Genomic DNA, 25046 nt, shown 5'->3' on the forward strand with positions numbered 1-25046 from the left:
GACAAGATAAGTGCTCCAATGCTCATAGGAATGTGCAGCCGGTGTCACTCCTTGTGTGTGACTAGCAAGTTAGTTACTGTATTTTTCGCTCCATAAGACCATAAGACGCACCCTAGATTTAGAGAAAGAAAACAAGAAAAAAAACCCCCATTCTGAACCAAATTCTCCCTGCCAGGCTCTGCATCCTGTCCCCCCCCTCTGTACCCTGTCCCCCTTCTGGTGGTCTAGTGGTAGGCAGGGACAGGGCAGGCAGGCCTAATGACAGGCAGGGCCCCCCACCCCAAGGCAAGCAGGCAGGCAGGACCCCTCAAAGTGCATAATCTTTCTTCTCTTCTTCACTTTCCATGTGTACCATTTCCTCCCCTTCCATTAAGTATCACATCCCTGTATCTTTATTCCTCACCTTTCCAGCATTAGTACATATCCATGTCCCTATGCTCCCTCCTCCTTCAGCATTTCTTTGCTCTGTCTCTTTCTCACCCCATGTCAAGCTTCATTTCCTTCCTCCTGTACTCTTTGTCCCCACCCCCCCACCCCGAGGAAGGCAGGCAGGGAACCCCACCCCCGAGGCAAGCAGGCAGGCAGGGCCGCGACTCCATGCCGGGACAATCAGTGGCTTCCGGTTCCGATGGCTGCTGCTTGCGCCCGGCCCATGGGGAAGCTGCTGCTCGTGGGAAGCAGGACTCGCTGCCTCCAGCTGCTTCTCCAGTGAATACCCAAACCACCCCCCACTCCCGTTATCTTATTTTAATTCTGGTGCCCTCCCTCGCTGGACGCAGCTGCCTCTCTAGAGGCAGAGTGGCGCACAAGGCTGCCTGCCTGGTCCAGCACCACTTCCCGTGAGAACAGAAGCGGCCCGGGACCAGGCAGGCAGCCTTGTGCGCCTTTCTGCTGCTACAGAAGGAAAGAGGAGGCAGCCGCATCAGCCGACCAGGCAGGCAGCCTTGTGCGCTGCTCTGCCACTAGAGAGGCAGCTGCATCCAGCGAGGGAGGGCACCAGAATTAAAATAAGGTAACTGGGTGGTGGGTGGTTTGGGTATTCGCTCCATAAAATGCACCCTAATTTCCCAAAAAAAATTTTCAGGGGAAAAAAGTGCGTCTTATGGAGCAAAAAATAAAGTACTTCTTCCATTAAAGGTCCCCTTGAAAAGCCAAGCTTCCACCTGCTGCCTGAAGTAAGAGATAGTCTTGTTTTAAGCGAAGTCTTTCAGAGAATGCATTCCAGAGTGTGGGGGCTACTTCAGAGAAGGCTCACTAGCAGGTTTCACATCATGTTATGTCCTTCAGAGAGTGTGGTTAAGCTTTGAGACTCATCTATTCATTGAGAAAACATGATCACATCACTGAAGCCTTCATCAACTCACATTGGCTTCCAATCCAAGAAAGAATCCAATTCAAATTCTACTGCATATTATTTAAAACCCTACACGGAGACAGCCCATCATACTTGAACAATCGCCTCATCCAAGCACCCACTACCAGACACAGAAAAACGCACTCCCCATTCATACCCCCCCCAATCAAGGAAGTCAAAAGAACAAAACTACACGACGGCCTCCTAGCCACTCGAGCCGCAAGACTGGACAACCAAATCTCCAACCTTCTGATGACCACCCCAGACTATAGGACGTTCAGAAAAGAAATAAAAACCATACTTTTCAAGAAATTCCTGAAGCAGCAATAACATCACGACCTCTTAGTAACTCTAAAACTGACATTAGATCTACCCATTACCGCACTAATAATAACAAAAGAACCTCCACTGTGACCACCTTTTAATTCTTTTACAAACCACCTCACCCACAACAACACGTTAAATGTTTATAAGATCTACAACTTACCTCTCTAGCTAATCATTGTAACTCTGCTTTTTTAAATTAACCTTTTGTAATCCGCCTTGAACCGCAAGGTAATGGCGGAATAGAAATCCCTAATGTAATGTAATGTAATGTAATGTAATACTCCTTGGGAGGACCTTAGTGATAATGGAGGTGTGTAGAGGGAGATCCTGTTCTTCAAGGACTCTGGGCCATTTCCTTCAAGGGCCTTGAAATCAGATATAGCATTTTAATATCTTTATTCCTTTTTACATTATACAAACAAGTGTACAATAAATCAAGTCATACTATACATTCTTCACTTGAAACTTTACAATCATCTTATACCATAAATTACCTCCCCTCCCTCCCTTTCCAAATATTTTTGTAACTACTCATCCTAATGTCATAAAACCCACCCATCCACCCTCCCACCCCATATATACTAAATGGGGATAAATTCATTTATTTATTATAGTAATCAATTAATGGTCCCCACACATCTTTAAATTTCTTATAATATCCTCTCTTAATCGCCAATGTTTTTTCCATTTCATACACATGACACACTGAACTCCACCAGAAACAGTAATTCAACCCCCTGTAGTCTTTCCAATTGTATGTTATTTGTTGGATGGCAACTCCTGTTAAAATCATTAACAGCTTATTATTATTCGAGATTTGACTTTTGGCCTTCATAGACATCCCAAACAAAACTGCTTTCCGCTGCTTTTGATGTCGTCCATCACGACATACTACTTTACCAACTTTCCAAGATTGGAATCGACTCCACCGTCCTAATGTGGTTCTCAAACTTCTTAAGCTCCCGTTCCTACACCGTCAACACAAATGGCACCATGTCCACTCCTTGGACTCCATCTTGCGGTGTCCCTCAAGGATCACCCCTTTCCCCTATTCTCTTTAACATCTACATGTCCTCCCTGAAACTCTTTCAACTATCCCCCCTGGAAACAATCTACACTTATGCAGATGACATCCTTGTCCTCCTTGAGACTGACCAGAACCTCACCAACCTCCACGAAAACATTACAGCTTGCATAATGAGACTCCGTGCCTGGTCCCTCTCGGTACAGATGAAACTAAACGAATCTAAAACAAAACTACTCTGGCTCGGCCCAAAATCCGAACACCTGCCCACACTTTTCACACTACCCACAGGCGATATACTACAGCTCGAGTTCTCATGCAAGGTCCTTGGTATCACTATCGATTCCTCTCTTTCCCTCAATGACCACCTCAACTCCTTGGCAAAATCATGCTTTTTCAACCTTCACATGCTGAGGAAAGCTAGATCCTACTTCAGCCAACAACACTTTGCCATCCTTGTCCAATCCATCATCCTCTCCAAACTAGATTACTGCAACGCCATCTACTTAAATCTATCAAAAAAAAGTATTCTAAGACTCCAGCTAATCCAGAATACTGCAGCCAAACTGATCTTCTCAAAACGCAAGTCTGACCATGCCTCCCCACTCCTTGCCAAACTTCATTGGCTCCCAATAATCTCCAGAATCCATTTCAAATGTTCCTGCCTGGCTTTCAAGATCATTCACGGAATCCTGCCTCCTCTTATCCCACTGTCTTTCAACTCCTCCAGTCCCGACTCCTCCAGAACTGCCCAAAGGCTTAAACTAGCCTTCCCTTCTCCACGCAGCATCCACTATTCAGGCAAACTGGGAAAATCCCTTCTCTTCAAAATCACAGGTCTTTGGAACGACCTCACCATCCCGCTGCGGAACCTGAGCTCCCTTCAGTTATTCCGCAAACAACTGAAAACCTGGCTTTTCAGCAAATTGTAGCTCTATCCTTCCCCCCTTTCTCTCCCCCCTTCTACACATAAGTTCATGCAATCCTTTTTCTTCTTCTCTACCCACTATTTTAAGTTCTTGTAAACCGTGTCGAGCTCCATTCTCATGGAGATGATGCGGTATATAAACTTAAGGTTTAGATTAGATTAGATATGACAGGGCCACATGATTCTCTAACATACAATTTATTTGTCCCCAGATCAATTTCCAAAAATTATTAATAAGAGGACAATAAAATAATAAATGATCTAGGGTTCCAGCCTCAAGATGACAATCTATTAGACTTAGAGCAATCCAATTTTTGTAAACGAACAGGGGTCCAGAGTGCTCTATGCAACAGGAAAAAACATGTTTGCCTCATAGACGCAGACAATGTACATCTTATCCTCCAAGACCAAATACGTGGCCATTGAGATGCATTAATTTTATGCTTAATCTCAATGCTCCAAATATCTCTAAGTACAGTCCTTGGTTTTTTATTTAAATAGCCAGATAATGTTTTATACCACTGCGCGGCCTGGTGACCCAGAAAATCTGCCTGGAAGCATAAGAATTCTAGAGTAAAATGAGTACCCTGTTTCCCCGAATATATGACACTGTCTTATATTTTTAAAAACTCCAAAATATGCACAAGGTCTTATTTTCAGGGGGATGTCTTATTTTTCCATGAAGAATACAGTACACATTTATTGCTGAAAAAAAGACATTTATTACCTGTATATGGTACAGGTCATCACAAACCAGAAAAAACTGTATCACAAACCAGAAAAACATTTACTGTATAACAGTTTACAGTATGATACATTTACACATTTAATCAATGACAATCAAGTCATCATCTTCTGGAACATCATCATAATAACTCACACCCTGAGGTTCCAGGTCAATTACTTGGGACTCCATTTCTTTCACAATCAGTGGACCAAATCTCTCATGTTTAGCAATAGCAGTGTCCTCAAATGAGTACTTCTTATCAAGGTAGCCTGCTCGTAATGCATGTTCAATGCAACTGTCAGTGATTTTATCCCATGAATTCTTCACCCAAGTCACAACCTCTTGCAGTTTAGGTTTCACAAAGTTTCCACGCTGATTTCTCTCCATTCTATTTTCAATGTAGTCATTAATTTCCATGCGCAGATTGTCCTTGAATGGCTTGTTGATTGCAATATCAAGGGTCTGGAGATAGGCCGTCCTTCCCGCAGGAATCATTATTTGATCTATTCTTCTTTCATGAAGAAATGACTTCATATCTTTAGCACAGTGAGTGCTAGCTGCATCCCAGACTAGCAGACCTCTTTGACCTCCTCGCATAACAAGTGGCAGCATTAAATCTACCCACTTTCTTATAACAGCTTGTGTGGCCCAGGCTTTTTCAGTTTCAAGGACAAAAATTCCTGAAACACGTTCAATCTTTTCCTTCTTGCCCTTAGAAATTATTAGAGGTAGGACTTTAGTGCCATCCAGAAGAATTGCCAAAATACAGGTCACACGTGCACTTTCATAAGCAGTGGAGGGAATGTACACTGAGGAGGCACCCCGCTGTTCAATTGTTGTTTGAGATTGGCCCATAAACACTGCAGTTTCATCCATAGAAATCATTTTGGAAAGCTTGTATTTAGAGAAGTCAATCTCATCAATAAAGGACTTGAATGCAAGTGCTCGCTTAATCACTTGAGCATCTTCCAGCCTAAACAATGTCGTGGATCTTCTTAAAGACAATTCACTTCTCTGAAGGAAATTATCCAGCCAGTGTTGTGATGCTTTGAAATTTTCAGAGGCTATGTTAAACTGTGGCGCCATTGCAAGGGCGAATTCTTGAATATGAGCCCTATTCACAACCAAAGCCTTTGTTCTCCTGTCAACAACACATTCACAGATCAGATCTTCCAGCTCAGAAAATATTGGTTTCCGACCTGATCCACACTTGCGTTTGTTAGAATTTCCCTTTTCCACTTGTTCAACTAGTTTACCATACTCTGCTCGCCACTTGCGGAGCAATCATATATTCAACATTTTTTCTTTGCAGAAAGCAGCAAGATTTTGGCCCCAAGAATCTTCCACGATTCTCCTCTTGTACTCCACAGAGTAGCTTTTTCTTTTTGTGGCCATGCCTAAGGGTAAAAGAATAAAAAATGGCACTAGGGTATCCTGGGTGGGGGGGGGGGGTGATCTTTTAAAATGATACAGAGGGCATCAGAGGGGGGAATCAAAATGGCACAAGAGAATCAGGGGGATGGGCGGTTACCATCTTAACAGTATGGAGAGAAAAACGTTAGCTTGCCATGTAAAAGGTAAATAAAAATTGGCATGCAAATCCTTTAAACCAGATTTTTGATTTTACAGTTAACAATCTGGTTTAAAGGATTTGCATGCCAATTTTTATTTACCTTTTACATGGCAAGCTAACGTTTTTGGAAATGTGTCTGTAACACGGTAAATGTACACTTGTAAAGTTTGAACTTGAAATCAGCTTTCAAATCTGTTAGAAAACAGCATTCTCCACATACCGTACAGATCAGATACAGATTTGCAGTTTGCTTTTAAAACACTAGATGGCAGCATCACTATGTACGGTATCACTACAAGTACCATATTTTCACGTAGATAACGCGCATCTGTGTAAAACGCGCACACGGGTATAGCGCGCGAAAAACACAAATTTATGTACAGAAATTTTTATATACCGCGCACACCCGTATACCGCGCATGCTGCCCGACTCTCCCGTCGCCGTCCGACTCTCCTTTCGCCCGCCCCGACTCTCCTCTCCCCCTTGAAGTCCTGTCCCCACCCTGAAAGTCTGATGCCCCCCCCGACATCCGATTCACCCCCCCCCCCGCAGGACCGCTCGCACCCCCACCCCGAAGGACCGCTCGCATGCACTCCCACCCGCACCCGCACCCCCACCCTGAAGGACCGCTCGTACCCCCACAGCTTCCCGACCCCCCCCCATCATGTACAAGCTTATACCGGTGTCCTGCTGCTACCTCTTGGCGGTCCCGACTCCCCGACACGATCGGGGCAAGAGGGAACTCAAGCCCACTTGCCCCCCCGACTCCCCGACACAATCGGGGCAAGAGGGAGCTCAAGCCCTCTTGCCCCAGCCAACCGCGGCACCCCCGACACGATCGGGGCAAGAGGGAGCTCAAGCCCTCTTGCCCCAACCAACCGCGGCACCCCCGACACGATCGGGGCAAGAGGGAGCTCAAGCCCTCTTGCCCCCCGACTCCATCGGGGCAAAAGGGAGCCCAAGCCCTCTTGCCCCGCCGACTCCCCAACTCCCCGACAATATCGGGCCAGGAGGGAGCCCAAGTCCTCCTGGCCCTGGCGAACCCCCCCCCCCGCTAGTTGTTCGGGCCAGGAGGGAGCCCAAACCCTCCTGGCCACGGCGATCCCCTACCCCCACCCCGCACTACATTATGGGCAGGAGGGATCCCAGGCCCTCCTGCCCTCGACGCAAACCCCCCCTCCCCCTAACGACCGCCCCCCCCCCAAGAACCTCCGACCGCCCCTCCAGCCGACCCGCGACCCCCCCTGGCCGACTCCCACGACACCCCCACCCCCTTCCCCTACCCTTTCTGTAGTTGGCCGGACTGACGGGAGCCAAACCCACCTGTCCGGCAGGCAGCCAACGACAGAATGAGGCCGGATTGGCCCATCCGTCCCAAAGCTCGCCTACTGGTGGGGCCTAAGGCGCCTGGGCCAATCAGAATAGGCCCGGGAGCCTTAGGACCCTCCTGGGGGCGGGGTCTTGGGCACATGGTCGGGTTGGGCCCATGTGCCTCAGGCCCTGCCCCCAGGTGGGACCTAAGGCTCCCGGGCCTATTCTGATTGGCCCAGGCGCCTTAGGCCCCACCAGTAGGCGGAGCTTTGGGACGGATGGGCCAATCCGGCTTCATTCCGTCGTTGGCTGCCTGCCGGACAGGCGGGTTTGGTTCCTGTCTGTCCGGCCAACTACAGAAAGGTACGGGGAAGGGGGGTGGGGGTGTCGTGGGGGTCGGCCAGGGGGTCGTGGGTCGGCTGGGGGGGCGGTCGGAGGTTCTTGGGGGGGGCGGTCGTTGGAGGGAGGGGGGTTTGCGTCGAGGGCAAGAGGGCCTAGGATCCCTCCTGCCCGTAATGTAGTGCGGGATGGGGGTCGCCGTGGCCAGGAGGGATTGGGCTTCCTCCTGGCCCGAACAACTAGCGGGGGGGGGGGGAGGGGTCGCCAGGGCCAGGAGGACTTGGGCTCCCTCCTGGCCCGATATTGTCGGGGAGTTGGGGAGTCGGCGGGGCAAGAGGGCTTGGGCTCCCTTTTGCCCTGATAGTGTCGGGGAGTCGGGGGGGCAAGAGGGCTTGGGCTCCCTCTTGCCCCGAACGTGTCGGGACCGCCAAGAGGAAGCAGCAGGACACCGGTAGGAGCTTCTACATGATGGGGGTGGTCGGGAGGCTGTGGGGGTGCTTGCCAAATAGTGCCTTATTTTCGGGGGGGGGGGCCTTATATTTCCCAGGTGGGGAAAAAAAGGGGGGTGTCTTACTAAAGGAGGAGGTCCTATAATGGGGGAAACACGGTATTTAAAGACTTCCATTCAGGGAACCCTGCCTGAATGGTCTGCTTCAATTGCAACCATTTATAACTTTGTTTTTTATCAAGACCAAATTTATGTTGCAATTGTGAAAACTCCAGCAGCTTACCATCATTAATAACATCATTTAAAGTACGTATTCCTGCCTCAATCCAATCCTTCCAGACAATCATAAAACCGCCTATTCGTATCTTGGAGTTCAGCCATATGTTTTGACAAGTAGATTTTTGAATAGTAATAGGAGTTAAATTGTTAACATATTTTAATGTTGTCCATGTTTCCATTAATATCCTATTGGTTTTCCTTATTCTAGGCATTTTAATGCTAAGCAGATGACGAAGCCTGATAGGAGACATGAGCTGCCACTCCAACCATAACCAATCTGGAAGCTTCTCCATGAGTTCTGCAGATATAGCATTTTAAATTTAGCCCTGTATTGTAATTGTAGCCAGTTAAGTTCTTGCAAAAATGGTGTGATGTGGTCAAGTCACTTACAACCTTCTATTAGTCTTGCCGCAGCATTGTGAATCAGCTGGAGCAGGTGCAGACCCTTTGTAGTCAGACCAGTGTAGCATGCATTATAGTAATTTGGTCTTGATGTTAGCATGGCATGCACACATGAGACAAATCTTGCCTTCTGAATGTATGGAGAGATGCAGTGTAGTTGTCATAAATGATTGTAGCAGCTCTTGAAGGTAGCTTGGATTTGGGGGAACAGAGTGTTGAATCCAGCTGTATTCCAAGGTTCAAGTTTTATTTAAGCTTGATATACTGCACTTTGCAGTGCATCTGTTCGATGTACATTAAAGTGTCTATAGATGATAGAGAAGAATACAGAGAGCAAAGAAATGAAAGGTTAAAAGTAAAGTAGAAATAATTCAATAGGACAGGACAGTGTAGAAAGAGAGAGAGATGAGCAGGCCTGCAGAGTAGCCTCCCAGAGGTGGTCTGAGTGTACAGAGAGAGGGGTTTAGTTGACGACGTCTTTGAAAAGGAATGTTTTTAGTAATGATTTAAACTTATCAATAGAAGGCTCTAACCTTACATTAAAAGGGAGGGCATTCTAAAGGGTGGGGCCTAACACTGTTATTGCTTCATTGTAAACAGTTTAAATTGCATAAACAAACATTTTTTAAAAGCTTATGTCACATACTGTTTATTACTTTCATTAAGATAAATACCTGTTGCCAACTGTTAATTGTAATATTTCCATAATGTCTTAACTGATAGATCGTGTGACCTGTCACTAAGGCAGCTTTCCAAACATAAAAGTTCTACAATCTAAAATTGCTTAGTAACCATCTGTTTACTTTGTCATGTCCTTTATATCCTAGACTAGTCTTTAAGCCCGTTACATTAACGGGTGCTAGAACATATGTGTGTGTGTCTGTCTTTATTTCTTTCTCTCTCTCCTTAGCCGCTTTTTTTCTTTCTGCCTTTCTTTTTCCTTGGCTGTCCATCACCACCCCTTGCCTGCTCCCCCTGTCCATTTTCCCCTTTCTTTTACCTCCCCTGTGTCCACCACCACCCCTTCACTGCTCTCCTTATGTAGCAGCAGCCCTTCTCCCTTTGTTTTACCTCCCCCCTGTCCAGCAGCACCTGTTTCCTTCTCCCCCTGTCCAACATTAGTCTTCCGTTCCTTTTTCTTCACCCCCCCTGTCCATCAGCATCTCTTTCGTTCTCCCCCTGTCCAACGGGTGCTAGAGTAGACTGTTTTTTTTTCCTTTCTCTCTCTGTGCTTGGATGCTGTCTGTCTGTCTGTCATTCTTTCTGTCTGTGTCTCTGCCTTGTGCCCTGCCTGCCTATATTTCTCAATTGTGCCATGCCTGCCTATCTCTTGGTGTGTGCCCCCAGCACACCCTTCCCCCCAAAACAGCCCCATTTTCCAATGCCCCTGCCCCCTTTTGTGCCATGCCTGCCTGCTCCGTGGCCCCCTTCTGTTCCCCCCTATGATTGCTGCTGGCCCAGCAAACCCCTCACCTCAAAGCAGCCCCCTTTCCCTCTCCCCTTGTTGAGCCATGCCTGCCTGCTCTGTGATCCCCTGCCCATGATTGCTGTGTGCCCCCAGCACACCCCTACCCCCAAAGCAGCCCCTTTCCCTCTCCCCCTGTTTGCCTGCCATGCCTGCCTGCTCCCTGTGCATCAGCATCAGCATTTCCCTCCCCTTCACCTGTTCCTTCGTAGCAGCATGCAGATAAAACGGCTCCCTTAGTTATTTGCTGGATTTTTTTTTTTTTTAAGTTTAAAGATGCTGACGCGGCTCCTCTCACGATCCCGCCTGCGTCGGAAGCCTTCTCTGACACAGGCCGGGATCGTGAGAGGAGCCACGGCGGCAGCGTTAAACTTTAAAAAAAAATCGAACAAAGAACTAAGGTAGCCGTTTTCAAAGCCGCCGCCGCAGCTTAAGGGACAGGATTGTACAGCTGGACTTGCTCCTGGGCCCGCGTCTGCCCTCCTCTGACAGCCGGCTCCCTCGAAGCCCTCCTCCCCCCCCCTTTCCCTTCCCGCGGTAACTAAGGGAGCCGTTTTCAAAGCCGCCGCCGCGGCTTAAGGGACAGGATTGTACAGCTGGACTTGCTCCTGGGCCCGCGTCTGCCCTCCTCCGACAGCCGGTTCCCTCGAAGCCCTCTTCCCCTCCCCCTTTCCCTTCCCGCGGTCCGTCTGGCTGCGGTCCGGCCTGTGGAGGCGATTGGCTGGTGACGTACAACCCGCGCATGCGCACTAAAAAAAACGCGACAGCTCAGGGAACACGATTTTTTTAGTGCGCATGCGCGTCCTACCATTTTATTATATTAGATTATCCCAAGACAAGCAGGCAGAATATTCTCACATGTGGGTGACGTCATTTCATAGAACCCCAGCGCAGACAACTGCCAAAGTGCACCTGCACTTCTAAAAACTATAGAAAGTCCGCAGCTGACCGCATCACACATGCACGAGTGTCCATCCGCCAACACAGTCGCATGGTCCCTCAGTTCATTTTTTTCCGCTCAGTGAAGTGTCATTTATTTTTATAAATGACACTTCAGCTTTGCCTTTCCGCTATCGCGTGTATTCTTTTTCCCCAGTTTTCATTCCTCTTTTATTTCTTATTGTAAAAAATATATTTTAAAAAAGCGCATTTTGTTTATCTTCTTTTCCCTAACTTGATCATCAGTTAGTGATTGCCTGTTGAGCCTTCTTTACGACTCAGGCCTACAGGCCGGACTGAACCTTTTTTAAGGTGAGTCATTGAATTTAATTTAGCTCAGGCGGTATTCCCCTCCATGTCCCAGCCATTGATGGGCTTTAAGAAATGCGGCAGGTGTCAACGGGCAATTTCAATAAGCGATCCGCACAATTGGTGCATACAGTGGTTCCAACAAGATGGCAGCCAGTTAGGTCATCAACTGTGCTGTCTCCCTCATCCTATTTTTGTTTTTTAGTTATTTTGCCTTATTTTTGTCTTTCCTTCAAATTTCTCTTTTACTGGCATTGCTTTTGTCTTTATTACTTTCATTTGGGATTTTTATTCCTGTTTATATTGTTTTTTAAGCTCATTTAATCTGATTCTCCAGTTTGACAGTTTGTCAGTTGATCCGAACCAACTGCTGAGGGAGCCTCTTACCTGCTGCTCAACTGGCTCCTTGGTGGCAGTTGGGGGATGCTGAATGGATCCTGGTTCATAGAAACATAGAAAAAAGCAGCAGAAAAGGGCTATAGCCCACCAAGTCTGCCCATTCCAAGTATCCCCTCCCCTGAATTTACTCCCTTAAAGATCCCAAGTGAGTATCCCATTTTCTCTTAAAATCTGTCACGCTGCTGGCCTTTATCACCTGGAGTGGGAGTCTGTTCCAATGATCCACTACTCTTTCGGTGAAGAAGTACTTCCTGGAGTCGCCATGAAACTTCCCTCCCCTGATTTTCAGCGGATGCCCTCTGGTGGTCGAGGGTCCCATGAGCCAGAAGATATCATCTTCTGACTCGATGCGTCCCGTGATGTACTTATATGTTTCAATCATATCTCCCCGTTCTCTTCTTTCCTCAAGTGAGTACAGCCGCAATTTTTTAAATCTTTCTTCATACGTGAGATCCTTGAGCCCCAAGACCATCCCGGTGGCCGTTCGCTGAACCGACTCGATCCTCAGCACGTCCTTTCGGTAGTGTGGTCTCCAAAACTGAACACAGTACTCCAAGTGAGGTCTCACCATGGCTCTGTACAACGGCATCATAACTTCAGGTCTCCTGCTGACGAAACCTCTGCGGATACACCCCATCATTTGTCTTGCCCTGGAGGAAGCCTTCTCCACTTGATTGGCAACCTTCATGTCCTCACTAATGATCACCCCTAGGTCGCGTTCCGCCGTGGTCCTAACCAAGGTCTCACCATTTAGTACATAAGTTCTAGGCGGGTTTCTCTTACCCAGGTGCATTATCTTGCATTTTTTAGCATTGAAGCCTAGCTGCCAAGTAATTGACCATTGTTCCAGCAACAGTAGGTCGTGTGTCATATTATCAGGTAATAAGCTTTTGCCTACTATGTTGCAAAGTTTGGCGGCGTCGGCGAACAGTGATACCCTTCCTCTAAGTCCTTGCGTCATATCTCTTATGAATAAGTTAAATAGAATCGGGCCCAGGACCGAGCCCTGCGGCACTCCACTGATCACGTCCAATGCTTCGGATGGGGTACCGTTCACCACCACCTTCTGAAGTCTACCGCTCAGCCAATCCCCAACCCATGTAGTTAGAGTGTCTCCTAGTCCTATCGATTTCTGCTTGTTCAGTAATCTTCGATGAGGGACGCTATCAAATGCTTTACTGAAGTCCAAATATACCACGTCCAGTGACTCTCCGGCGTCCAGTTGTCTAGTAACCCAGTCAAAAAAGCTAATCAGATTAGATTGGCAGGATCTACCCTGGGTGAACCCGTGTTGGTGTGGATTACGCAGTTTTTCTTCGTCTAGGATTGTGTCAAGATTCCGTTTGATCAGTGTTTCCATGAGTTTACACACTATAGACGTGAGACTCACTGGTCTGTAGTTTGCTGTCTCTGTCCTTCAGCCCTTTTTGTGGAATGGGATTACGTTGGCGGTTTTCCAGTCCAAGGGGACCCTTCCTGTGCTTAGGGAAAGATTGAAAAGAACAGATAATGGTTCTGCCAGGACTTCCCTTAACTCCCTGAGCATTCTGGGGTGTAGGTTATCCGGTCCCATGGCTTTGTTTACTTTGAGTCTTGATAGTTCGTCATAGACGCTACTGGGTGTAAATTCGAAATCTTGAAACGGGTCTTTCTGGTTATCTCCCGTCTGCAGCTGTGGACCAGCTCCCGGCGCTTCGCGGGTGAACACTGAACAGAAGTATTTGTTTAGTAGTTCTGCCTTCTCAGAATCTGATTCCGCAAAGTTACCGTCCGATTGCTTCAGGCGTACTATCCCATCTTTGTTTCTTTTCCTGTCACTAATATAGCTGAAGAAAGATTTATCCCCTTTCTTAATTTTCCGTGCTAGCTCTTCCTCCATTCGGAGTTTGGCTTCTCTGACTGCTGTTTTGACAGCTTTAGATCTGCCTAGATAGTCCTCTTTCGCCCCCTCTCTGCCTAAATGTTTGTAGGTGATAAATGCGTCTTTTTTCTGTTTAACTAGGTCTGAAATTTCTTTACTGAACCATTGGGGTCTTTTGTTTTTCCTGCGTTTACTTACTGGAAAACGAGGGAGATCTGGTTTTGGCTCCTGGTTGTCTGCGTGCCGACTGCAGCGTGGGTCCGTTTTGCAGCATTTGGGGACGTGCTGTCGGTGAGGAGGACGGCGCATTGGAGTGGGCCTTGGAGGCGATGCTGTTGAGAGACGGCGACATCGGAGCGATCCCCAGCATGTGCGGCAGCGTGATAGGGCAGTTGTCCTTCATGGAGAGTTGCACCGTTTCATTGGAGGGTCCCTGAGGTCCTGGGTGGCGGCCGCTGGATCGAAGGATGATGGCAGTTGTTTGTTCAAGGCAGCGATTGCATCGATTTGATGGTGGCGGCTGTCCAACTGTTTTCTGTGGTCACCTGATCCTCACAGTATCTCCAGCATTTGGCATTGCCTTTCCTCCGTCTCAAATATCAAGGCGGTATTTGACGTTGATTAAAATCAGACCAAATTTGTCTATCCTGCCAATTGGTACTTTTCTGACTTGATCTGTCTGTAAACTGGCATATACTCCTTATGATCATCTTCATCATATCATATTGTTTGACTGGACTTATTTTATCTTATATTTTGTTCATTATTTTTATTTTCATTTGTATTTATTATTTTTATTTTTTTTACTTTCTTCTCAAACCTTATTAATTTCATTTTATAGAATTACTTGTTGGAATTTTCATATCTCATCTCAATTTCTATCTCTGTCTTAGTCATTATAATTTTTTATTCATTAATTGTTCCTCAGGTACTTTAGTTAGATTGTGAGCCTTCGGGACAGTAAGGGAATTTCTAAGTACCTATTCTTTATTTATTTATCTTATTTTTATTGTATCCTTTAATGTATATTTCTCTGTAAACCTATATTATTTATAATTTTAATGCACACTATTGTCTATTTTTCTGTAAACCGCTTAGAATCCTAACGGAGTTTAGCAGGATATAAGAAATAAATTACATTACATTACATTACATTACAGTGTCTCGGGCCTCACCATCGTGTAGACACTTGCGTTCATTGTTCCACATTCCAGAAGCGCACCATCAGGAACCACCTCCTGCAACACCAGAAATTGTTCGGTACATCCATGGAGGGGGATTAAACATCGCCTACATCTATACCGAAAGCATTGACATCCACATTGGCAAATGTACCGAAAGCATCAACATCAAGGCCGGTAACCACTTTGGAAGCACTGATGCTAACACTGATGTCTGACGTGGCACCTTCCTCAGGAAACCCATCTAAGAAGCCACCTTCACAATTGGGGGCATTCAGGCATTGAGTCAATTCAGGGCAACCAAGCACAAACCCCCTTTACAGCTCATCTCTAAAACTAGAATTATATCATCTTCATCATCCTCTCCAGAGTGAGCCATGACACATATGGCACCGGCGTCTAAGCCACAGGTACCAGTGTCATCCACCAAAAGCTCAATGCTTTGATCCGGGCAGAGTTTGGAGAGCATTTTGGGCTGTTATCAACTCCTCCTCCAGTACCAGTCCAGTCTCAGCGCCCTACCATGCGAGATGCTGTTACCACTACTCCGTCTTGACACCGATCCCCATCGAATCATCGATCTTCGTTGAGGCACCGATTCCCATCGATCCCCATCAATGCATTCATCAAAGAGGAAACATCTTTACTCATCGATGGAGAGGCATGGCAGGATATCCTCATGTAGACATCGTTCGATGTCCAGTTATGCATCGAGGCGTAGTCGTTCCCCTAGGGACCATCGTGCATCGAAGCATTCTTCTCAGCAGCATTCATTATCGACTAAAAATTGCTCATTGAGACGCCATTCTTCCTCTTCTCGATGCTCTTCTAAGTCTGGCAAACAATTGGAGAAGCGAAAGCATGTTTCTGCATCCTCACTCTCATCACCACAACATCGCTTGTCGAGGCACCAATCTTCCTCTTTTTGTTGCTCATTCAAGTCTAGAAAATGAAAACACGTATCTGTGTTGTCTTTACCAGATCACCTTAGAGCGAAATATCCAATAAATTCACCTTCATTACATCAGGATTCAGACCTTCAGCTTCATACAAATGTTGAAAATTCACATTCATCTCCTGTAACCTCAGCTTCGCCTACACCTTAAATCTTCTTCTAGACACCCATCTCTTATTGAGAAACTATCTTTTACGCATTTCATCAAGCAGTTGGATCAAGATTTATCTGTCAAACTGGAAGCAGATACTAAATATTCTTAAGAGTTTTTGGATACTATGGATTATGACCAACCACCTAAAGAATCATTAAAGCTACCTTTACATGCCATTTTGAAAGATACATTATATAAGAATTGGGAATCGCCTCTTTAAGTACTTGTAGCTCTGTGAAAATTAGACTCTATGTATAGGATAATTGCAATACCAGGCTTTGACAAGCTTCAGCTCTTGCATCAGTCCTTGGTAGTAGAGTCTACTCTCAAAAAGTCAACACCATCTAAGGTATATGCAACAGTAACACCTGGAAGAGAAGGACGGACCATGGACAAGTTGGGTAAAGTTTGGGTAAAGTGGGACAAGTTGGGTAAAGTTGGACAAGTTTGCCTTTACCAAAATTTCATGCTGGCTAATCGAGTAAACAATTATAGCTTCTATTTTACTTGCTATATGAAACAGTTACCAGTATTTCAAATATATATTCCACTAGACAAGGCAAAAGATTTCCAACGTATTGTAGCTAATCTCACCCAGTTACGTCAACATATGGTCCAATAAGCATATGATGCATTTGAATTATCCTCTAGGGCCTCTTCTAGGGCGGTGATGATGAGAAGATTGGCCTGGTTGAGAGTGGCTGATATGGAATCTAATTTACAAGATCGTTTAGCAAACATACTATGTCTTGGAGATGTACTGTTTGGTGAGTCCATGGAAACGGCTATGCAAAAACTTAGTAATCATGGAAAGTATTGGAATACTTTACTAAAGTGTAGACCCAAACCATCCTCCTCCTGTTCTTTCAAAGTACCTCCTCTTTATTAGAGAAGATTTCCTTCAAAACCTTCTGCCTCTGTGAGACAGCAACAGCAATGTTTACAAAAGCCGCAAACGTCCCATCAAAATCAACACAGTCTTTTTGACAACCTCATAGACACAGTTATAATATCTCTACCATCTCTTCTTCCCATAGGGAGCCGTCTTCAACATTATTACCATAGTTGGAGGTTGATCATTACCAATCAGTGGGTTCTGCAAATCATTCGAGAGGGTTACTCATTTCATCACTAATCCCCCCGGACTATCCTCCAAAGAAGTCCAGTTTGAACCCTCAACAAACCTCCCATCTTCTTCAGGAAATCGAAGATCTGCTTCTTCTCAATGCTACTGAGGAAGTTCCTTTAAATCAAAGAAAGAAGGGGTTTTACTTCCGCTATTTCCTTATCCTGAAGAAGACGGGAAATATTTGTCCCATTTTGGATTTCAGTGGACTCAACAAATTTCTCGTCAGGGAGAAATTTCAAATGTTGTCCCTAGCGACCTTATATCTTCTCTTAGATCACAACAATTGATTGTGCTCTCTAGATCTCAAAGATGTTTACACTCATATATCCATTCATCCCACATCAAGAAAATATCTCAGATTTTGAGTAAATTATCATCATTATCAGTACAAGGTTCTCCCTTTCGGTCTCGTGTTGTCTCCAAGAGTCTTTACCAAGTGCCTTGTCATAACAGCAGCAACCTTGAGAGCTCAAGGTCTTCAGGTTTTCCCTTACCTAGATGATATATGAGTAAATCAAGGAAAATTTTTGTTGTTTATCTGCAATTACATCACTTTCTTTTCCAGAGATAAATAAAAAAAAAGATCTGACATCGATACATGAACGTTTTTAAGAAAGAACTGAATATTTCATGGGGTGTCCTAATTTTTTCACATGACTGTAAATCTGGCATACAAGAAGAAAAGAACAATATGAAAGTGAAAGGAGGAGGTAATGGGAGAAAGAGAGGGAGAGCAAGGGGGCAGAAAACAGTGCAAGTGGGAGGGAAGGAGGCAGTGGGGGAGAAAACACTGGTGAGTTTCAACAAATTCCAATTTCCTCTAGCATCCAGAGTGGCCAATAGTTGTCTCTATCGATCAATGGCTGAAACTCCCAATGCAGCATCTTTTTTGACCTCACCCTTTGCCAACCTTGGGCATAAGAACCCATCCTAAGTACCAAACCCAGGTCTTCTACATGGCAGTTTAAAACATTTAATACTAGAACCTCCAAGTCAGTTCAAAATATCATATTTTCATTATTACCTAACAGCAAGACTGAAATAAATTTCAGCAAATTGATCACAGTTCAGACTTTGATGAAAATCTAAATGGAAATAACTATTAACAATATTATTGAAAATAAATCAGTATGAGCAATTACCTGCGTTGCTAAACATCTTATTTTTCACTATGACTTGGTACGTATTGAGTGCCTCAGCGTGCATATCATTTGCAGAATACTGACTGGCTAAATTGAAGAGGACCTGTAGAGAAAAAATAATTGAAAACACCTAAAGTATGCAGAGATGTGCATATGGCAAAGTTTGAAATTTCCTAAATTAAATGGAGGAAATATAACAATGTCTTCACAAACATTTTTTCTATCAGTTACTGTAAATATGAGAACTCATATATTCACAGAATAAAACCAACTAAAACTACAAGGTACTTCAATTAGACTATTGTAGTGCTATCCCACTGTCTTCTTTGGGCTCCTCCCCCCAACACTGACAACAACGGTGAAAACCCCCCCCAGCATCAACGGCAACGCATCCCCCCCCCCCCGGCATCAATGGCAACACGGCCAGCTGTTTCAGGAAGGTCCCGCAATGACTGTTTCTGCCGTCCATTCCCCTCCAACGTCACTAACTTCTTCCGGAGCAGAGCCGGCAGATGCAGTCATCGCGGGACCTTCCTGCAACAGCCGGCCACGTTGCTGTTGATGCCTGGGGAGGCAGCATTGCTGTTGATGTCGGGGAAGGGGGGCTGCATCGCTGTCGATGTCGGAGGGCGGCACGTTGCTGTCGATGTTGGGGAGGCCGGGTGTTGCCTTCGATGGGTGTTGCCGTTGATGCTGTTGCCGCTGGGTGTTCTACATTTGTTTGGAGTGAGAGAGAAAGGAGCATGGAAGGGTGGTGGAGGGAAAGGGGGCAGCGTGGTATGAAAAGGTGGTAGAGGGTGACATAAGGGGGCAGATGCTGATGGAATTGGTGTGCAATGAAAAGGGAGAGAGACAAAAGGGGGAAGGATACTGGATGGGATTGGGTTGGAGGGAAAGAAAGGGGACAGATGCTGATGGAAGTGGGGGAAAGGGAGAGGAGAGAGTGACATGCCAGTCTTTGGGAGTGTGGGAGAGGAGAGAGATGCCAGACCATTGGAGGAGGGCAGGGAAGAAGATGGATGCCACACCAATGGCGGGGGGTAGAGATGGAAGGGAGAGGCAGACAATTTCTGGAAGATGCATAGAAAGAGAGCAGATGCCATAAGGAAGAGGCAGAGAGAGGGCAGACAGTGGATGGAAGGAAGAGAATGATGAGAAGATGAGGAAAGCAGAAACCAGACAACAAAGATTAGGAAAAAAATTTCTATTTGTTTTATTTATTTATTTTTGCTTTAGGATAAAGTATTATTGTATCTGTGTTGATAATTGTTTATTAATAGAAAATGAAAATAAGATAATACTGTTTATTGAACTAATTTTAATACATTTTTTACTAATTCAGAGACCATAACTCCTTTCCTCAGGTCAGGACAGGGATACTGTAACGGCAGTATAGTTTACTGACCTGAAGAAAGAGGTTTTAACCTCTGAAAGCTAAGTGATAAATGTATTAGTACAATAAAATGATAAGCACTAAAATTTCTTCCCGCCATGCCCCAAACCTCCTACCCATATGCAAAATATAAATTGGTGGGCTTCCCAAAGCCCTGCCAGCTGAAGATTTCTTCCTCTAGGGAGGAAGGGGAGATTTGTTCAAAGAAGTTTGGAGGTTGCATAGAAGAAAAACTGTACACTGGAACTGGTATGGTAATCTTTGTTGTTTGTTTTGAATTTTAAAATAAAAGAAATAAAGAAGTAAATAAGAAAATGTGTAAATACATGGGGGTGGGGCAGGAGGCGGAGCATGGTGGGTGAGGGTGGGGTGGGGCAGGGGGCCCAGTGTATTTGTGTACCTAGGGGCCCTTGACGAATTAATCCTGTCCTGGGCATGACTAATCAGAACAAAAAGATAATCCTAAATCAAAACTCATTGGTAACGTCGAGATACTGAAGAAGAACTCGCTTGACATCCAGCAAATGCAACTATTTATCTTTTTACTTAGACCCTGTAGGGTGAAAAGCAGGCAAACAGACTTTCTGATTGACGTGGAAGGACAAGACTAATTTTGGTAAGGAAGACAGAACTGTACGTAAGGAGTGCCCTGTTTCCATGATCCTAAGGAATGGCTCCCTGCAGGAAAGAGCTTGTAACTCATAAACACATCTCACTGACATAATCACCACCTACACTGTCTTGACTCTAAGATTCAAAAGTGAAGCCTCCCTTAATGGCTCATACAAAGCTGTACTAAGGCCCTACAACACGATGTTAAAATTCCAAGAAGGGAAAAGGGAAATTCACCAGAGGGTGCAACTGCAGAGCCCTTTTAATGAACCAGGCGACATCTTTGTGAGAGGCCAAAGAGCCCTGAGCTTGGAAACAGGAAAGGCCTGTCAATTGCACTTTCAGAGAACCTACCAACAGCACCTTTTGAAGTCCTTCCTGCAAAAAGTCCAGGACTACTGAAATCACAAGGGCTCTACATCCTTCACTGCACGCCAGTGCTGAAAGGACTTCCAGGCCTTAGCATAGGCTACCACCATGGATAGCTTCTTAGTTCTGAGCAACATGGTGATGACCACGTAAAAATAACCCTTGCTTTTCAGGGCCTCCCACTCAAAAGCCATACCATGAGCCCAAAATGTTCCTGATTCTCGATAGGAATCTGTCATTGAGTGAGAAGGTCCACTTGGACTGGCAGTCTGAGGCCTTCATACCTCTGGAGATGGACTAGGTCTGAATACCATGGTCTGCGCGGCCAATCAGGCACTGCTAGGGCCACCAATCCAGAATGGATTATGATCCTGCTAATGACCTGACCGAGCATGGGCCACAGCGTTAATACATATAATAGCTTATTCTCTGGCCATGGTTGGATTAATACGACCAATCCCTTGCTTTTGAGCTCATATCTGCAGCAGCTGTAAAAGCAAGGCATCTTGGCGTTCCCTGCCAAGGCCATTAGATCTATCTGCAGAGGTCCCCACTGCCAAACTATGGTGTCAAACAAATGTGGAGACACTGACCATTCCCATAGGTCGAGAGTCTGCTGACCGAGAACGTCGGTCTGCACATTTTCCACTCCTGCCATGTGTGTGGCTGAGAGCCTGCAAGTGAGCTCCTGCCGCAACAGGGCGTTTCTGGTGCCTCTTTGCCTGTTGACATATACTGCTGCTGTTGCAATGTCCAAGAAGACTCTGACTGCCTTAACTTCCAGAGACTTCTCCAGTGCCAGAAACACTAGATGAATATCCTACAGTTCTAGGCGATTTATAGACCCCTTCTGTTGAGCCAGTCCAATGTCCCTGAACTGGGCATCCACTGCAATGATCCCCCAACGTCAAGGCTGGCATCGGTCATCAGTATCACCCAGGAGGAGATACGAAGGGGCATGCCCCTGGAAAGGGCAGTCATCCATAAAATTGTGGAACACGTAGACAAACATGATTTAATGAGACGGAGTCAGCATAGGTTCAGCCGAGGGAGATCTTGCCTCACAAATTTGCTTGACTTCTTTGAACGTGTGTATAAACATGTGGCTAAAGGTGAGCCGGTTGATATAGTGTATCTAGATTTTCAGAAAGCTTTTGATAAAGTTCCTCATGAGAGGCTCCTGAGAAAATTAAAGTGTCATGGGATAGGTGGCAAAGTTAAGTTGTGGATTAGGAATTGGTTATCGGATAGAAAACATAAGGTAGAGTTAAATGGAGGAGAGTAAACATTTTTCTCAATGGAGGAGAGTAAACAGTGGAGTGCCGCAGGGGTCTGTACTGGGACTGGTGAAATTTAACTTATTTATAAAAGATCTGGAAATTGGAACAATGAGTGAGGTGATTAAATTTGCAGATGACACTAAACTGTTCAAAGTTGTTAAAACACATGCGGATTATGAAAAATTGTAGGCGGACCTTAGGAAATTGGAAGACAGGGCGTCCAAATGGCGGACAAATGCAAAGTGATGCACATTGGGAAGAATAACCTGAATCACAGTTACCGGATGCTAGGGTCCACCTTGGGGATTAGCGCCCAAGAAAAGGATCTGGGTATTATCGTAGACAATGCGATGACACCTTCCGCCCAATGTGCAGCGGTGGCCAAAAAAGTAAACAGGATGCTAGGAATTATTAAAAAAGGGATGGTTAAGAAGACTAAGAATGTTATAATGCCCCTGTATTGCTCCATGGTGCGACCTCATCTGGAGTAACATAGAAACATAGAAACTGACGGCAGAAAAGGGCCAAGGCCCATCTAGTCTGCCCATACCAATGTCCCACCCCCTAACTCCCTCCTTGAAGAGATCCCAAGTGCCAATCCCATTTTTTCTTAAAATCTGACACGCTGCTGGCCTCAATCACCTCCAGTGGAAGACTATTCCAGCGATCAACCACTCTTTTGGTGAATAAATATTTTCTGGTGTCACCATGAAATTTCCCACCCCTGAGTTTCAACGGTCTTGTTGCCATGGGACCTTTTAGAAAAAAGATATCTTCCTCCACCTGGATACGGCCCATGACATATTTGAACGTCTCGATCATGTCCCCCCTCTCTCTGCGTTCCTCGAGTGAATATAGATGCAACTTATCCAGCCGTTCCCCATACAGGAGATCCTTGAGTCCTGAGACCATCCGGGTGGCCATTCTCTGAACCGACTCAACTCTCCGCACATCTTTGTGGTAATGTGGCCTCCAGAATTGTACACAGTATTCCAGATGGGGGTCTCACCATGGATCTGTACAAAGGCATTATGACCTTGGGTTTACAGCTGACGAAGCTCCTACGGTCTCCTTATCTCAAGAAAGATATAGTGGCGCTAGAAAAAGTTCAAAGAAGAGCGACCAAGATGGTAAAGGGGATGGAACTCCTCTCGTATGAGGAAAGACTGAAATGGTTAGGGTTCTTCAGCCTGGAAAAGAGACAGCTGAGGGGAAATATGATTGAAGTCTACAAAATCCTGAGTGTAGTAGAATAGGTACAAGTGGATCGACTTTTCACTCCGTCAAATTACAAAGACAAGGGGACACTCAATGAAGTTACAGGGAAATACTTTTAAAAAAATTTTTCACTCAGAGAATAGTTAAGCTCTGGAACGCATTGCCAGAGGATGTGGTAAGAGCGGGATAGCATAGCTGATATTGAGGAAGGTTTGGACAAGTTCATGGAGGAAAAGTCCATAGTCTTGTTATTGAAAAAGACATGGGGGAAGCTACTGCTTGCCTTGTATCGGTAGCATGGAATATTGCTACTCCTTGGGTTTTGGCCAGGTACTAGTGACCTGGATTGGCCACCATGAGAACAGGCTACTGGGCTTGATGGACCTTTGGTCTGACCCAGTAAGGCTATTCTTATGTTCTTATCCACAACCATCACCAGAGGCTGCTCTTCAGTGTAGATAGCTATGGGAGTATCTGTTGTAGTGAGTATGTCCGAGGAGACCAGTGGAGGGGGTCTCATGTGCACTCTGGCTCAAGGAACCATCTTTATGGTCACTGCCATCAATCCCAGGACCTGCAGATAATGCCACGTTGTGGGAGCTGGCCTTTGTAGCAGCTCTGAAATCTGCTTCTGGAGCTTCAGTGTGTGTGGTTGTGGAAGAAACACTTGGCCCAGAACAAAATTCCCAGGTCACTTGAGGCACTGAAATGGTTCCAGCTGACTCCTCTTGAAGCTGACTGTCCAGCCTAATTGTTGGAGGAGTTGTACCACTCTCAAAACTGCCAGATCACCTTCCTCCATGGACAGAACTCTGATGAGTCAATCATCCACATATGGGTGCATCTGAATCCCAGCTTTGCGGAGGTGTGCTGCCACCGCTACCACCACCATCAACTTGATAAAGGTGTGAGATGCTTTGGAAAGGACAAAGGGGAGTGCCGAGAACTGGAAATGCTGCTCCAGCACATGAAATCGCAAGTACCTCCTGTGGGCCAGGAAGATGGGAAAGTAAAGTCAGGCCTCCATCAAATTGAGGGAGGCAAGAAATTCCCCTGGAGCCATGCCACTATGGCCGACTGCACAGTTTCCATGCTAAAGTGAGATACCATCAGTGCCGCGCTGACCGACTTGAGGTCCAGAATCGGCCTCAAGTCGTCTGAGCCTTTCTTTTGCACAATGAAGTATACGGAGTATCTGCCTTAATCTGATTCTGCGTTCTGGATTTGCTCTATGGCAGGGGTGTCAAAGTCCTTCCTTGAGAGCTGCAATCCAGTTGGGTTTTCAGAATTTCCCCAATGAATATGCAAGAGTTCTATTTGCATGCACTGCTTTCATTGTATGCAAATAGATCTCATGCATATTCATTGGGGAAATCCTGAAAACCTGACTGGATTGCGGCCCTTGAGGAGGGACTTTGACACCCCTGCTCTATGGCCTTAAGAACCAGTAACCCTTGTACTATAGCCTGAACTTTGAGGGCTCTCTTTGACCGGCCAGCCAGAGAATCTACAAAATGGTCAGGTAGGGGGGAACATATAACTCGATTTTGCACCCCTCCCAGACAACGTTCAGAACCCAGTAGTCTGTGCCAATCTGAAACCAGACCAACAAAAAGGCTGACAATCTGCACTCTATCTGGAGGAGCTCAGCCCCTGGCCTTGCGTCATTGTGCTGTCTTAGGGGTTGGTGAGGAGCAAAAGTCCGAGGCTTGCTTTCTCTTGCCCCCACTGAATCTTTGATGTGGACCCTGAAAGGGTCTCTGCATCGTTTGGCCTCCTATATATGTACAGAATCTTTGGAAACCTCAAAAATTGTCCCGTCCTGAACTCTGGTAAAGCCTTGGGGCGACAGTCTGCCAGTTTTAACTCTTGAAGCGTTTGTTCTTTAGCTCTTACCTAGTCCTTACTTAGCTTGTTTGTAATCTTG

At 45.8% G+C, this 25046-nt stretch overlaps 1 protein-coding gene across 3 annotated transcripts in view; it reads right to left on the bottom strand.

Moving 5' to 3' along the window:
- IFT88 (intraflagellar transport 88) overlaps window positions 1-25046 on the bottom strand; it is a 219164-nt gene that overhangs the window by 140092 nt on the left and 54026 nt on the right. For all 3 annotated transcript variants that reach the window (XM_033949812.1, XM_033949811.1, XM_033949814.1), the window contains one exon: window positions 18248-18350. In XM_033949812.1, the coding sequence (XP_033805703.1) occupies window positions 18248-18350 (103 nt within the window). The remainder of the gene's footprint in view (window positions 1-18247; window positions 18351-25046) is intronic.

The sequence above is a fragment of the Geotrypetes seraphini genome, chromosome 6 (genome assembly GCF_902459505.1).
Source record: "Geotrypetes seraphini chromosome 6, aGeoSer1.1, whole genome shotgun sequence".
In the NCBI taxonomy this organism is placed as follows: domain Eukaryota; kingdom Metazoa; phylum Chordata; class Amphibia; order Gymnophiona; family Dermophiidae; genus Geotrypetes; species Geotrypetes seraphini.